This window comes from Sebastes umbrosus, chromosome 23 (assembly GCF_015220745.1).
Source record: "Sebastes umbrosus isolate fSebUmb1 chromosome 23, fSebUmb1.pri, whole genome shotgun sequence".
In the NCBI taxonomy this organism is placed as follows: Eukaryota; Metazoa; Chordata; class Actinopteri; order Perciformes; family Sebastidae; genus Sebastes; species Sebastes umbrosus.
The window spans coordinates 9,270,340-9,283,295 of NC_051291.1; the positions used below are offsets into that span (position 1 = coordinate 9,270,340).

Below are 12,956 nucleotides of genomic sequence, written 5' to 3' on the forward strand. Positions count from 1 at the left end.
TCCCCGGAAAGGCTGTGGGAGGAAGAGGGAGCGCGACTCTGACTGGGGAATACTGGAATTCTTGGGCTGGACACTGTGGGAGGAATCTGGCGACTCCTGTGCTGGTCTTTTGTCTTCTGTTCTGGCATCACACACACACAGACAAAATTGACTAAGTTCCTCCATGTTGTAATTACTGTTTGTTGAGAAACGGCGAGTCCCCCTGCGCCGTGTCATTAGGATTAGCACTCGGCAGGGTGTTGCTTTCCATTCTCCTGAAGCAAAAAAACTCAATATCCCATCTGTCACCAGCCATTCTCTGCAGCTAAACAAAGCCTGGCTGCAGTAACACCTCCTAAATGGATTAATCCTCTCCAGCCAACATTATCTGCTGCACCTTGTTTGCAGGAGGAGAGGGGGGGGGGGGGGGGGGGAAACACACACACACCTGTGATCACAAAGAAAACACACACTGTTTATGCTCAAGGTCGCACTTTGAATTTGCAGCTTTGAAGTAACAAATGTGGCTCGCAGCCTAATTGGCTCAATTAGAGTTCAAGCTATGAACTAAAAGTCGGGCGGGAAGCCAAGACGAGAGTGATATCAAACTAAAAAATTCACTGCGGAGACAATTTATTTCAAAGATGATAAGCGGTTCGGCACTTTGGGTCATGGAATTTTAATGTTTAAAAGAAGCCTTTGTGTTGAAGAGCTGCTGCACATCACAAAATAAATCAACATCACCATTCATTAAAACGTTTATATTCATGATACCAGCTGGGATGTTTTTCACCACAGAATGAAGACTACAGTATGCTATTAACCTGCGACTTTGTCACCATGTTTAATCTATTAAACAAATGTTTGCTCTCTGGCTGCTGCACGTGAGATGAACGTGTGTGTTTTCATCCAGCTTACCAGCTCTGTTTTCAATATTTAACTTAAAATGCTGATTTGTGTGTTTTCCCACAGTTTGCGTTCCCCCTGTTATTTCACAGAGGTGGTGATTAATTTGACATCAGCAGAAAAGTGAGGAGCTGTGATGTTGCTGCGGATGAAAACTTTTTTCACTAAAAGCGGATGCGTTAAATACTTCCTGTTCTTGACCTTTTTCTGTCCTGTTTCTGCAGGTGTGCTGAGCCTGCCGGAGAGTCTGAACCTGCACCGGGACCAGCAGCGCTCAGGGAGGGGGGGCGAGAGTCAGGCGTACACCCAGGCCGAGCTCCGCACGCTGGAACAGTCGCTGCTCGCAACCCGGGTGGGCAGCATCGCAGAACTGAGTGAGTACGACCCAAACTAACACTGCTATGAGCGAAAAATATGTTTTCCAGGTTTCCCCATGCTTACATTTAAAAGATATTTGGCTGTTCTCATACAGTCAAACTCAGTTAATGGATGACAGTTAATTGCTCCCTCTGGCATTTAATGTATGCAAACCAAATGCATTAACACAACTGATGAGATTCAGTTAATATAATGCATATAAGGAGATTTTATTCTATACGTAGCAGGTACATAAACAGGTGATTAGTGTAGCCTAAAACCTGAGATAAAACCTGCCACCTCCGTACAAGCAGCTGCTAACAGAATTTTATTAATAATCCGTACTTGGAATATAGAGTTAAGGTGAGCCGTAATGATCTATTAAAATACTACATTTAAATTTCTACCCTGCTGAATAGTCCTAATAATGTTAAAATTACATTAACATAGAAAGACTTGAGGCTCTCAGACGCTAATGTTTGACGAAATGTTAAGTTCAGCGTATTATAAATGCAGCAGTAATTGTTATGCACATTAAATCTCATCATCTTAAGGACTTATTTCCATAAGTGTTTGCCAAATAGCTCATCAGTGTGAAGGAATGCACGCTCCCCGTCCCTGTGGGCTGTCATGGTGGTCTGAGGCCGACCTACTGTCCCCTCGCCGTGCTCCTCATCCGTCTTCCCCCTCTCAGCCAGGAACCCTCCTATTACAGCTGTTCTAACACCTGTTTATGAGTCACGCCCGCAGACCTTTAAATCCAAGGTCGCCGCCTCAGAGGCTTTTTAACCTCGACTTGAAAGGACGGGCTCCACCTTTAACTGCGACACCCCGCTATCTCCGCCCCCGCCTCCACGTCCTCTCCCTCTCCGCAGTCTCACATTAGATCAACCCCCGTCCCCTCCAGACATCTGCACTCCCAGCTCGTGTCCGTGCACATTTGTCCTGGATGAATGTTTGTTTCGTCCCCGTAGCGCATTACAAACCGGCGATTCACTCTGCATCATCGATTAAAGTCAGAAATTTGTATTCTTTTCTTGTCGCCAGTTGCTGTGTCACAGTAGTGATTAAGCCTGGAGGCCGTTTGTGTAGCGTTGGGATGCATTTATATTCATGGTGTGTTTTAGAATAAGTACAATAGGAAGTGGTTAGTTAGCATGAGAAGTGATGGTGGCCACTGTGGCTGAACAGAAGAACTAAATCACCACATACAGAAACTAATAGAAGATTCTAAGATAAACACTCTGTGAGGTGCAGTTAAAGCTGAAGTAGAAAAAAAAGTTATTTTTATAAAACGGTCGCTATATTGTGACAGTAGTACATTAAATAGGTAACCTGAAAAAAAACATGTGCCTCTGTGTCCTCCGGTGCTTCTAACGGCATCTGCAAGATTTCACAGACCGGAGGAAAACAAGCAGTAAGAGCTGATCTGAGGTCTGCTGTCCAGCTGCCGTCTATGAGAGCCGATTATCAATCACTCGCAAACTCCGACCAAATGGTCAAACTAGGCAGCGCTGATCAAATATGAATCAATATTACGTTACGTTAATGTCTAAAACGCTCTCTCTCTGAAATGACCTGTGATTGGTCAAAGTCTCCCGTCACGGGCTAGATTTTCTAAAGCCTGAAAACAGAGCCACGAGGAGGTGCAGAAGTCTAGTTATCTCTCAGAACACTTGAATTACAATATGCTGAAAGGTTATTATGGCATTTTTGCCCAATGATGCCAAAAATATACTGCCTACTGCCACTTTAATATCTTCTTTTAACCTGCAATAACTGATTTTTGGCCACTTTGGGGGGCAGCTTAAACACGTTGTGAACACAACACTGACATTTATCTCCTTGTAAAGGACCAGTGTGTAGGATTTAGTGACATCAAGTGGTGATTATTTATGTTATTAGAATTATGTGTGTCTCGCCGTTGACTACTGTTCATATATTTTTCCGAAATAATGTCCCATGGTGTTCATTGGAAGGGGATAGACTTCGCTTCACTATATCTGGCTCTGCTGTTTGGTTCGGTTGGTGGTTTAGTACAGTAAAGGATACATATACTGGGATGCTGCAGGTACCTCATGGGGAAAGAAATCATCAACATTGCTGTGTGGCATATGCAGTGTTACCCGCTCACACTCTGAAAGCATCATTAGCATCCCAGTGTCGGACACTCTGTTCACGTGCTTGGACCAGCAGGCAGTAAAAGCAGCACAGGCTGCTGTTTGATTCCTGTTTAATGCACCGTGTGTTTGACTCCCTCCGCCACGCTGCCTCAGCTGGACTTCCTCACCTCCAGGGCCGGCCAGTCCGACGCTGCCAGAGGTTGACATGTGGCTCGTACCTAATCCAGTTGATGCCAGCTGCTCGCAGTCATTTAGTGGATTTCAGTGGATTCGGTGGCATAATTTCCTCCTCATGTTGCGTTATGTGAACAGATTGATCTGCAGAGTACGAGTCACTGAGTGACATGAGTGTGAATCTGCTTTATGAAGTGCATCATGATTGCATTAAGGGTGCTACTTTTAGCATGTGCTGCCATCTGCCTTTGCTAGAAAACTTAAAGGAGCAGATTTGCTGGGACTCTTGCATCTCATTTCAGACACTTTTATCAACCCGCAGACTTCAGTTTATTTATCAGAAACAACCTGCTAGAACAGTTTGCCTGTCATCATCTAAAGTGCAGCTTGTGTGTAATCTCCTCTCTGATTTATCATGCATTTAAAGGGTAGGTCTGCTGATAGGCTATATTTTTCTTATTACCAGGACTCACAGATAAAGGATCTTTATTAGTTTATTCTGGGCCAAAAGAAAGATCCTTTATCTGTGAGTGCCGGTGATTTGTTTCTTCTGTCCTTAACACTACCGGGCACCTCATACTGTTCAGGTTTAAGAGCTTGCTGCTAATTTTTGACCTGTTTTTAAAGAGTTATGTAGGAACCAATGGGCTTGGTGCCACAGAGAGGGTATGGAAGTCAGAAAGTATTGAGAGATGGACTGAACACATTGTTGGTTTTGTTTCTTTCATGACATTTGTTGACATTAAGAAAAGTATTGAACAACCACAGCCTCGTGCTTTGAGAGAAGAGTGCACAAAGAGAAAATAAGTGTGACTGTGTGCGTTTTGTTGAATTTATGTTCTTGTTTGATGTTCTTTGTTTAACCATTATTTATTAAGGGTACGTCGGCTGAGCATACATGCTCTTTCACAGCAACGCCCTGTTAACAGTTACAGTGGAATAACAGAAATAAAATAACAAGTTCAAGTGATTAATAGAACAGAATAACAGACGATTAACAAGGTACCGGTTAAACTAAAGCAGTCAGAGGAGGGTAAAGGACAGATACAGAAGGTTATGAAGCCGGTGAAGTATGAGGCAGAGCAGCAGATGAAATATAAGATGGCAATGATCCAACAAAGGCGTAGTAGATACATAAATTCCAGTGATTATTACATCTCAGACAGATGTAGTGCGGTTGTCTGTTTTATGTAAAAAAACAATATAGAAGTCTGAAAGAAAATATAATGAACACGTCGCCACAAAAAGCACCAGGGGAGAGCCACACTGAATTATTCAAAAATAAAAAATAACAGCATTAAGAGAGAAAATGTGTGTAGAAGCTAAAGATAAAAGAAGACAATCTGACCATGTTCTGGTAACAGAGAACGAGGGAACTGTCAGTGATCTGCTAATGCACTGTGGTGATTTCACACTCTTCAGAAGACATTTACACGTGTGCATTAGGCTGCAACTACCCTGAGACATCAGCCATATCGCAGACATGTACATTCTGCTCCAGCTCCCCTTGTTTGTGTTTTTATTTTCAACTTAACCAGGTGCTCAATTTCTACCTTGGAAAACATTTTTTCCAATGAAAATGTGCCAAAATGATAGAATGTTTTTCATTTCGACTCTGTTTTGTTGCTTCATTTGCCAACAAATCAATTTCGCCATCATTAAACTTAATTTTGTTTTTGTCAGCCAGAGGACAGCATGTCAGTGTCACATTTTGCTTCACAGAGATGTGAATGTTACATGCCTGTATTAACGTGCAGTACCAGCAGGGGGCAACAAAGCCACTCACTTAGGATTAGGCAACAAAACCACTTAGTTAGGTTAAGGGAAAACGTCATATTTGGCCTTAAAATAAATACGTTAACTAAATAAAACATGTATGGAAACAACTTAACGTCAGTACGGAAAACACGTAACTTAAAACGTAACTTACAAAACAAGACAGCGGTCTCAAACACGAGTGTCCCACTTGAAAGTCCTGTGTTTGTTTCTCACTTTATATACTACGTAACTAACTCTATATTCACGTATCGGCGTCACAAAACGCGACACTGACACGCTTTCTTCCAGTGGACAGACGGGTCTATTACACGCTTTTGTCCTGAGACTGGGCTGCAGTAATCATGTGATTCAACACGCATATTCGGCTCCCCTTCCTACGTTACATGCAGGCTCATGAGAATATATCACCCACAGCTTGAGAACTACCTTTGCAAAGGTGCACTATATTTTTCTCACAAGCCAATCACAGCAGACTGGGCTTCTTAAAGAGACAGGCGCTAAAACAGAGCGTTTCAGACAGAGGGTGAATACAGGTATACTCAGACGGACAGTATGAGAAAAATAATGTGTGTTTTGAACATTAAAGCATCTAAACATGTTCTAATAGAAACCCCAAACACAAGTATGAACCTGGACATTAGCATGGCATGTCCCCTTTAAGGCTGAAAAACTGAAGAGGAGTTGCAGTTTTTGTTATGTACTAGGCTGCGTACAACCTGGGGCAAAGAGAGTCTGCAAGCACTCAGTGCTGCTCGTAAAGCTTAATGCTATAAGTGCATGGTAATAATTGATAATTTCATTAAATGAGCATACATCAACATTTTTATCTCTGAATTTTGGAGATGGGCAGCAAAAGGACGTTGTTTAGAGAGATTTTAAATCAAACTGAAACTGTAAAAGTGTGTTTAGAAATGATGGTCTCAGTCAGAGCTGTATTTAGTTACTGCTAATGCACACTGAACATTTCCTGCTACTGCTGCTCCACATTTAAAGTCAATCTGATATTACTTTTGCACCGTTTGTGAAGGCAACGGATGCAGCATGATAATTTCCACGCAAGTAGCTCTGGCTCTTCTTGCTGCTGGCAAGACCAGGACAGTTTTGTGTTATAAATCGATACAGCAGAATCCAATGACACCAGGTCTCCTGTTTTCATTAAGGGCTGTCACTCAATTAATATATTTAATAGCGATCAATCGCATGATTGTCCATAGTGATTCCATTCCACCCCATGATTAATTGCAAGTTATTTGCACATTTTTTATCTGTTCTAAATGTACCTTAAAGGGAGATTTGTCAAGTATTTAATACTCTTATCAACATGGGAGTGGGCAAATATGCTGCTTTATGCAAATGTATGTATATATTTATTATTGGAAATCAATTAACAACACAAAACAATGACAAATATTATCCAGAAACCCTCACAGGTACTGCATTTAGCATACAAAATAGGCTCAAATCATAACATGTCAAACTGCAGCCCAACAGGCAACAACAGCTGTCAGTGTGTCAGTGTGCTGACTTGACTATGACTTGCCCCAAACGGCATGTGATTATCATTTAGTGTACATGTTTGTAAAGGGGAGACACGTGGGTACCCAGAGAACCCATTTCGATTCACATATCTTGAGGTCAGAGGTCAACGGACCCCTTTAAAAATGGCAACGCCACCAAAATTTAGCACAACTTTGGAGCGTTATTTAACCTCCTTCCCGACAAGCTAGTATGACATTGTTTGTACTAATGGATTCCTTAGTTTCATATAATACTAGTATCTTCATTCTAGCTTTAAAACTGTCTGCTACAACCTAAAAATTGCACATGGCGTTAAAGAAATTAGTGGCGTTAAAAACAAATTTGCATTAACTCGCTATTATCACATTGACTTTGACAGCCCTAGTTTTCATATATTTCTGAAATCAAGTTAATGCAAAAATAAGAGAATATGCAGATTTCCTCGGTGTAACGTAAGGATTATAGAGGCTGCCAGTCATCTCAGCGGTGGCCCGGTTTATTTACTATAATTACATTAATGTTCATAATAATAAATATGTGCTAATGATAGGTTAATGTACAAATACTACACACACCACGTCTAATATCACAGCAGAGACCTGGAACCAATGGATTACAGAAAGCTGGTGTTTTCACGGTCAGACGCTGTGTCTCCACATAAAGCGTCTGAAATCTGCTCGGTATCAACACATTTAAATTGTTTAAATTGAAATCAATTTAAAGCTATTAGCTCGATATCTGAACAATAAACAAGATCACTTGAAAGTGAAGCGGCCACACTGAGCCGGTTGTCAGCGCAATTTCACACCCTAGTTGTTTGGTAATTAATGGATGATAGAAGAGGCTGTTAAAGAGCAACGTTCATCACTATATTCATAATTTCATTCTCGTGAGGTGGAAAAATAAGTCTTTTATTTCTGAGGTCACCATTGTCTCCCTGCGTATTTCATGTCTTTGTCCGAGCGAGGAGAGCAGATCGCCGGCGGCAGATTGGGGCAGTTGATGCTCCGAGTGTTTTCCTCATCTGTCATGACACTTCTCCATGAAGGATAACGTTTTCCTTCGTGTGCCACGGATATGATAGGATCTATAGGCGCTGAGCTGACATATTGTGACCAGGTGTGACGGAGAGAGGCCGTTCATCTGTCAGCACAGCGGCTGCCCCGTGGGTCAGAGAGCGGCCGCTAGGCAAATAAACGGCGTAATGTAATACAGAGCAGGCCTCTAACAATGGGGCCCTCCATTCCTGGAGCTGGGTGTGCCTCCGACACACAGGACACATTCAATGTATGTTTTCATGAAACCAAATAGGAATAGGAATAGGAAATGAGATAACGCCATCCCAACATTTAAAGCAACGCACCATTCCGCCATCAATAACATCCTCCTTCACTGTTTAATTGTACACTATGGATAAATTGAAAACATCCTTCCTAGGAGGTGTGATTCTATTTTGGACAGGAGTCCTTAACTGAATCGCACAGCATCAAGTTTGTCACTGTACTCATTTTCTGTTATAAATAAAGTTGCTTTAAAAATAACATCCGCCGTTCCTTCTCATCTTTCCGTGACCTCATGACGTTTTCCATCGAGGTCAAGGAAAAGTGGTAAGAAAAAGACTATTGGACCTAATTTTTTTACTCTGTGAAGTAGCTGTCATTGTTAGTGGTGGAGTCTGCCAATCTTGCGCTGGATTCAAACTGCCTTCAAACACAACATAGTTGTCGCCGCGCTTAGTGCCGACAGCGATCGGTTATCAAAACTGCCTCCACAAAACAACACAATGGTTTAATTTTCTGTATTTTTTGACAGCGAATCAGCTTTAAATATTGCAAAGAGTAATGGAACAAGGAGCAGCAACAGGCTGGAGTATGAAATCACATCCATTTAACAATCTTTTTATTTAGTTTGGTTTATTTTATTTGACAAGGGACAGTGCAAAGTAATAAATACAATGGTATAAAAAATACTAGAACTAGCCAAAAGGCTATTTTTCATCTGTTGTCTCTGGCCAAGGTGTTACAAAAGGCTTCCTAAAATACATCAAAACACAAAACAGGACATGCAGTTTAAAAGCAGTAGAAGAAGTAGTGACATTTATACATATAAAACATTGCAGACAAGCAGAACATATAGATAGAAGCAGAAAAAAGAGAGTTTAGTGCTGACATGTATATGCATTAACAAGTTTAAAACAACGTTTGGCTGCACTGTAAACACATACAGCAGTAGATTTTAAGTTGCTTTTGTGTCAAAGTAGCTGCTCAAGGACTGTTTGCTGTAGTATTAAACTGAACTTGCGGTTACCACAGTAACCACAGTTGTCACCAAATCAACCCGGACTAAAATACGAAGGATTAAAACTTTGTTTGTCTAATTTGTACCTTTTATTCGGATAACTAAACACATAATTGTCACTTTGAGTTTCAGTATGATGTGTTGATGTTTATCTCAGGCTGAGAGCTGTGAGCTTTAAACATCCCGGCATCACTCGCTCTGTATTTTCCCTGGGCTGACTGACAATAGTCGGCTTGAATAATGAGTCATCGTGTATTCTACTGTGCATAGGCAGAGAGAGGAAAAGTGCTTATTCTTCAGGGCTGAGTGGATTTCACAAAGAGAGGAATCCCTCTCTCCCCCCGCAAAGCTGCAGGAGCTGTGCGCTGCTCTGAAAGGGTACAGAAAATTGCACAGCGATGGGAGGTTATTTCCAGGAAGTGATTGCTCGCTGAATACCTGTCTAACTCCGGTGGTCGCCACGTGCTTCAAACGTCTGTCCGTAAACAAACATTATTCTCATGATAAGTTATGATTAAAAACCCCGTCCTATTCTTTTATAGCAGCCTACATTTCAACAGGATTTCATTAATATCAGCGTGACTCAGACCACCTTCCCGTCGTCTCTGCTCCATTATCCCAATCTCACTGTGTGGATGGGAGATAATGGGTTTCCTTCACACACACACACACCGGCTGAGGAGATTCACTGGGAGGTGTTACATTTCATCTTGAATCCGTCTACGCCATTCTCATTTTTCATCATATTAGAGTTAAAATACTTCTCCTGCTTCGCCATGCATCATCTTTCCTAATCTCACATCTGACCCACTTCTTAGCGCGGGTGATAGAACAGGAAAAAAAGGTGAAAAATGAGTCAGTCAGACTTATTTTTTAAGTTGTTAAAAGCTCATTAAGAACCAGAGACTGTATAAAATATGGACGTGGTCTCTGTGGCGTCACCCAGAGGGTTTCTGAAGAGCCGCTGTGAAGCTCAAAGTGGGTGGCTCCGGCCGTCGACACAGCCAAATTCACACCAGAGCAACAGCAAAGTGCGGCCTGTGGTGAGCTGCCTTGCAATGTCCATGAAACGCTGCGGCGGCCGCTCCCGAGGTCAACGGGCTACAGCCATTTGATTCTGCGGCGAAAAGTTAAACTTTTAGCAGCGAAGTGCGGCCAGAGATTACCCGCAGCCAATCAGTAAACAGATCCTGTGACTCCTGTGACATGTTGATCTACAGTATGTTATGTCGCATTCACACTGAGAGCGAAGCAAATTTTCGCCTCACTTACCGCCATCAATCATGGAAGAAATAACCACTGTTGCTGCTTTGTGTGTTGTGGAAGTCCCAGATATTTCAGAAAACGTCATTGTGTCTGGGTTCATAACGTCCCCCGGCGGCGAGCTGTATTCACATATAGTGCCATTGCACTGACTGTATCTAGCAAGCCACACGTCACTACAGTGGCTAAAGAAAATTGTAATTATTGCAGCGAGCCACACTTAACTGCTGGAGTGAATTTTACGTGACTCCTGGCTTATCCAGAAGGGATCGTCGGTGGAGCTGGAGCGACTTGGTACGGCACCTGTCACTCAAAGCGACCACGCCCTTAATAATGCCTAACTTTAAGCCTTAATATAATTTAAACGGGTGAGTTATATAAAAATGTACCCCCGTACAGTTGTCATGAATGGAGATATCTATCTCTAGCTATAGAGACCAAAATAGTTTTTCATACCAGGCTGTAAACATGTTTATTTCTGCTATAAAGTTGGTCATTTTAACATGGGGGTCTATGGGGATTGACTCGCTTTTGGAGCCTCAAGTGGCCATTTGAGGAACTGCAGTTTTTGACGCTTCATTTCTCAGCACCGGAGGTTGCTGCTTGTTAAGAATGTCATACATTCAGTTTCTTTTTAATCATTTGACCGCTGCAGCTCCTGATGATAATGTCGCCTCATGTCTCTCTTCAGTGTCTCTCTGTAATGGACATGTCAAGGCAGGACAGTATCACAATGTGCCGGGAAAGCTTCCCGCTCTTCATTCCATTCTCTCCGTCCTCTCAGAGGGGCTGCAGAGCCATTCACTTCTTCCTGTCTGTCCCTCTTAGAGACACCATGGTGTAGGAAATAAAATTGTTGACTTGGCTGTAAAGATGCGGCTGGCTCATTCAGTCACTGGAACAGGGTGCGGCTATTTTCCTTATCTGTCTCCCAGCACCTTTAGGAGGACGGCGGGGGCATGCTGACACAAACAACCCCTCCTCACAATCCTCCAGACACACACACCTCTTCGTCTCGCACAAAAGACACATGCTGGAAAATCTTGTAGGCCGTTGCTGCATGCTGCAGTAATTACGCGAGGCTGGATTCATTATTGTATAATGGTTTAATGTCCCCTGATACCTGCTGCCTGCCACTGGATCCCACTCACTCATCGCAGCTCACTGCTGCAAAGATTAGAATAGCGATTAAAGAGCTGTTTGAGCAATAACTCCAGTATTTTTCAACAGGAAGATGGCTAAATCACTCAGACACTTTCTCAGTTTGTTTTCTTGTGTCTTCATAAGCATGCTGTTGGTAATTTCAAGGTCAAATGACTTCTAGGTTAAAGTAGGACGAATGTGGCTGAAAGCTTTTACATTTTTATTCTTTATTCTCTATTTGGATCCCCATTAGCTTCCACAAAGTGGTGCCTATTCTTCCTTGGGTCCACACAAAAACAATAATATATATATTTTTTATTTATAATTAGGGCTGTCAAAGTTAACGTGATAAGAACGCGTTAATGCAAATTAGTTTTAACGCCACTAATTTGCAAATTATAGGTTGTAGCAGGCTCAGTTTTGAAGCTAGAGTGAAGATACTGGTATCATATGAAACTAGAAATCCTAAAGGATCCATTGGTATCAACAATGTTATACTTGCTTCTCATGAAGGAGGTTAAATAACGCTCCAAACTTACGCTAAATTTAGGCGAGAAAAATCTGGCATGGCCATTTTCAAAGGGGTCCCTTGACCTCTGACCTCAAGATATGTGAATAAAAATGTGTTCTATGGGTACCCACGAGTCTCCCCTTTACAGATATGCCCACTTTATGATAATCACATGCAGTTTGGGGGCAAGTCATAGTCAAGTCAACACACTGAAACACTGACAGCTGTTGTTGCCTGTTGGGCTGCAGTTTGCCATGTTATGATTTGAGCATATTTTTATTCTAAATGCAGTACCTGTGAGGGTTTCTGGACAATATTTGACATTGTTTTGTGTTGTTAATTGATTTCCAATAATAAATAGCATAGCAGCATATTTGTCCACTCCCATGTTGATAAGAGTATTAAAATCTTGACAAATCTCCCTTTAAGGTACATTTTGAACAGATAAATGTGCGATTCATTTGCAATTAATCACGATTAAACATTTTAATCGATTGACAGCCCTTGTTATTATCAGTTAGGTTGCTGTTATTGTCCTTTCTTTTTCCTCTTGTCTCTACACATTCATAAAGCCTTGGAATAAGCCAAATTTTTTCTTAAGTTTATACATTTTCAACTCACACCTTCACCTCAATTTGCACCTTCCTGGTAACTCGTGACTGTTATCATCCACTAGCGTCCTTGCGTCGACTTTATTGTCAAGCTGTAAATTTTGCTCCTCAGTTTGTTTTCCTCCTTGACTATTTGGAAAGAGTCGTATCAACATTCTTGTATTTTGTTATTCACCTTGGGTCCGTCTTCAAAAGCAGTGTCCTTTTGTCCTCCATAATCCATCGACAACATTTCTAAAGGCTGATGTACAATTCCAAAACACAAAGGAAGAACAAGGACGGACGGCGGATAAA

General features: G+C 41.8%; 1 protein-coding gene across 3 annotated transcripts in view; it reads left to right on the forward strand.

Moving 5' to 3' along the window:
* The window catches only part of LOC119483089 (ankyrin repeat and BTB/POZ domain-containing protein BTBD11-A), a 181,150-nt gene that overhangs the window by 123,960 nt on the left and 44,234 nt on the right, over positions 1 to 12,956 (forward strand). For all 3 annotated transcript variants that reach the window (XM_037761124.1, XM_037761122.1, XM_037761123.1), the window contains exon 2: positions 1,110 to 1,259. In XM_037761124.1, the coding sequence (XP_037617052.1) occupies positions 1,110 to 1,259 (150 nt within the window). The remainder of the gene's footprint in view (positions 1 to 1,109; positions 1,260 to 12,956) is intronic.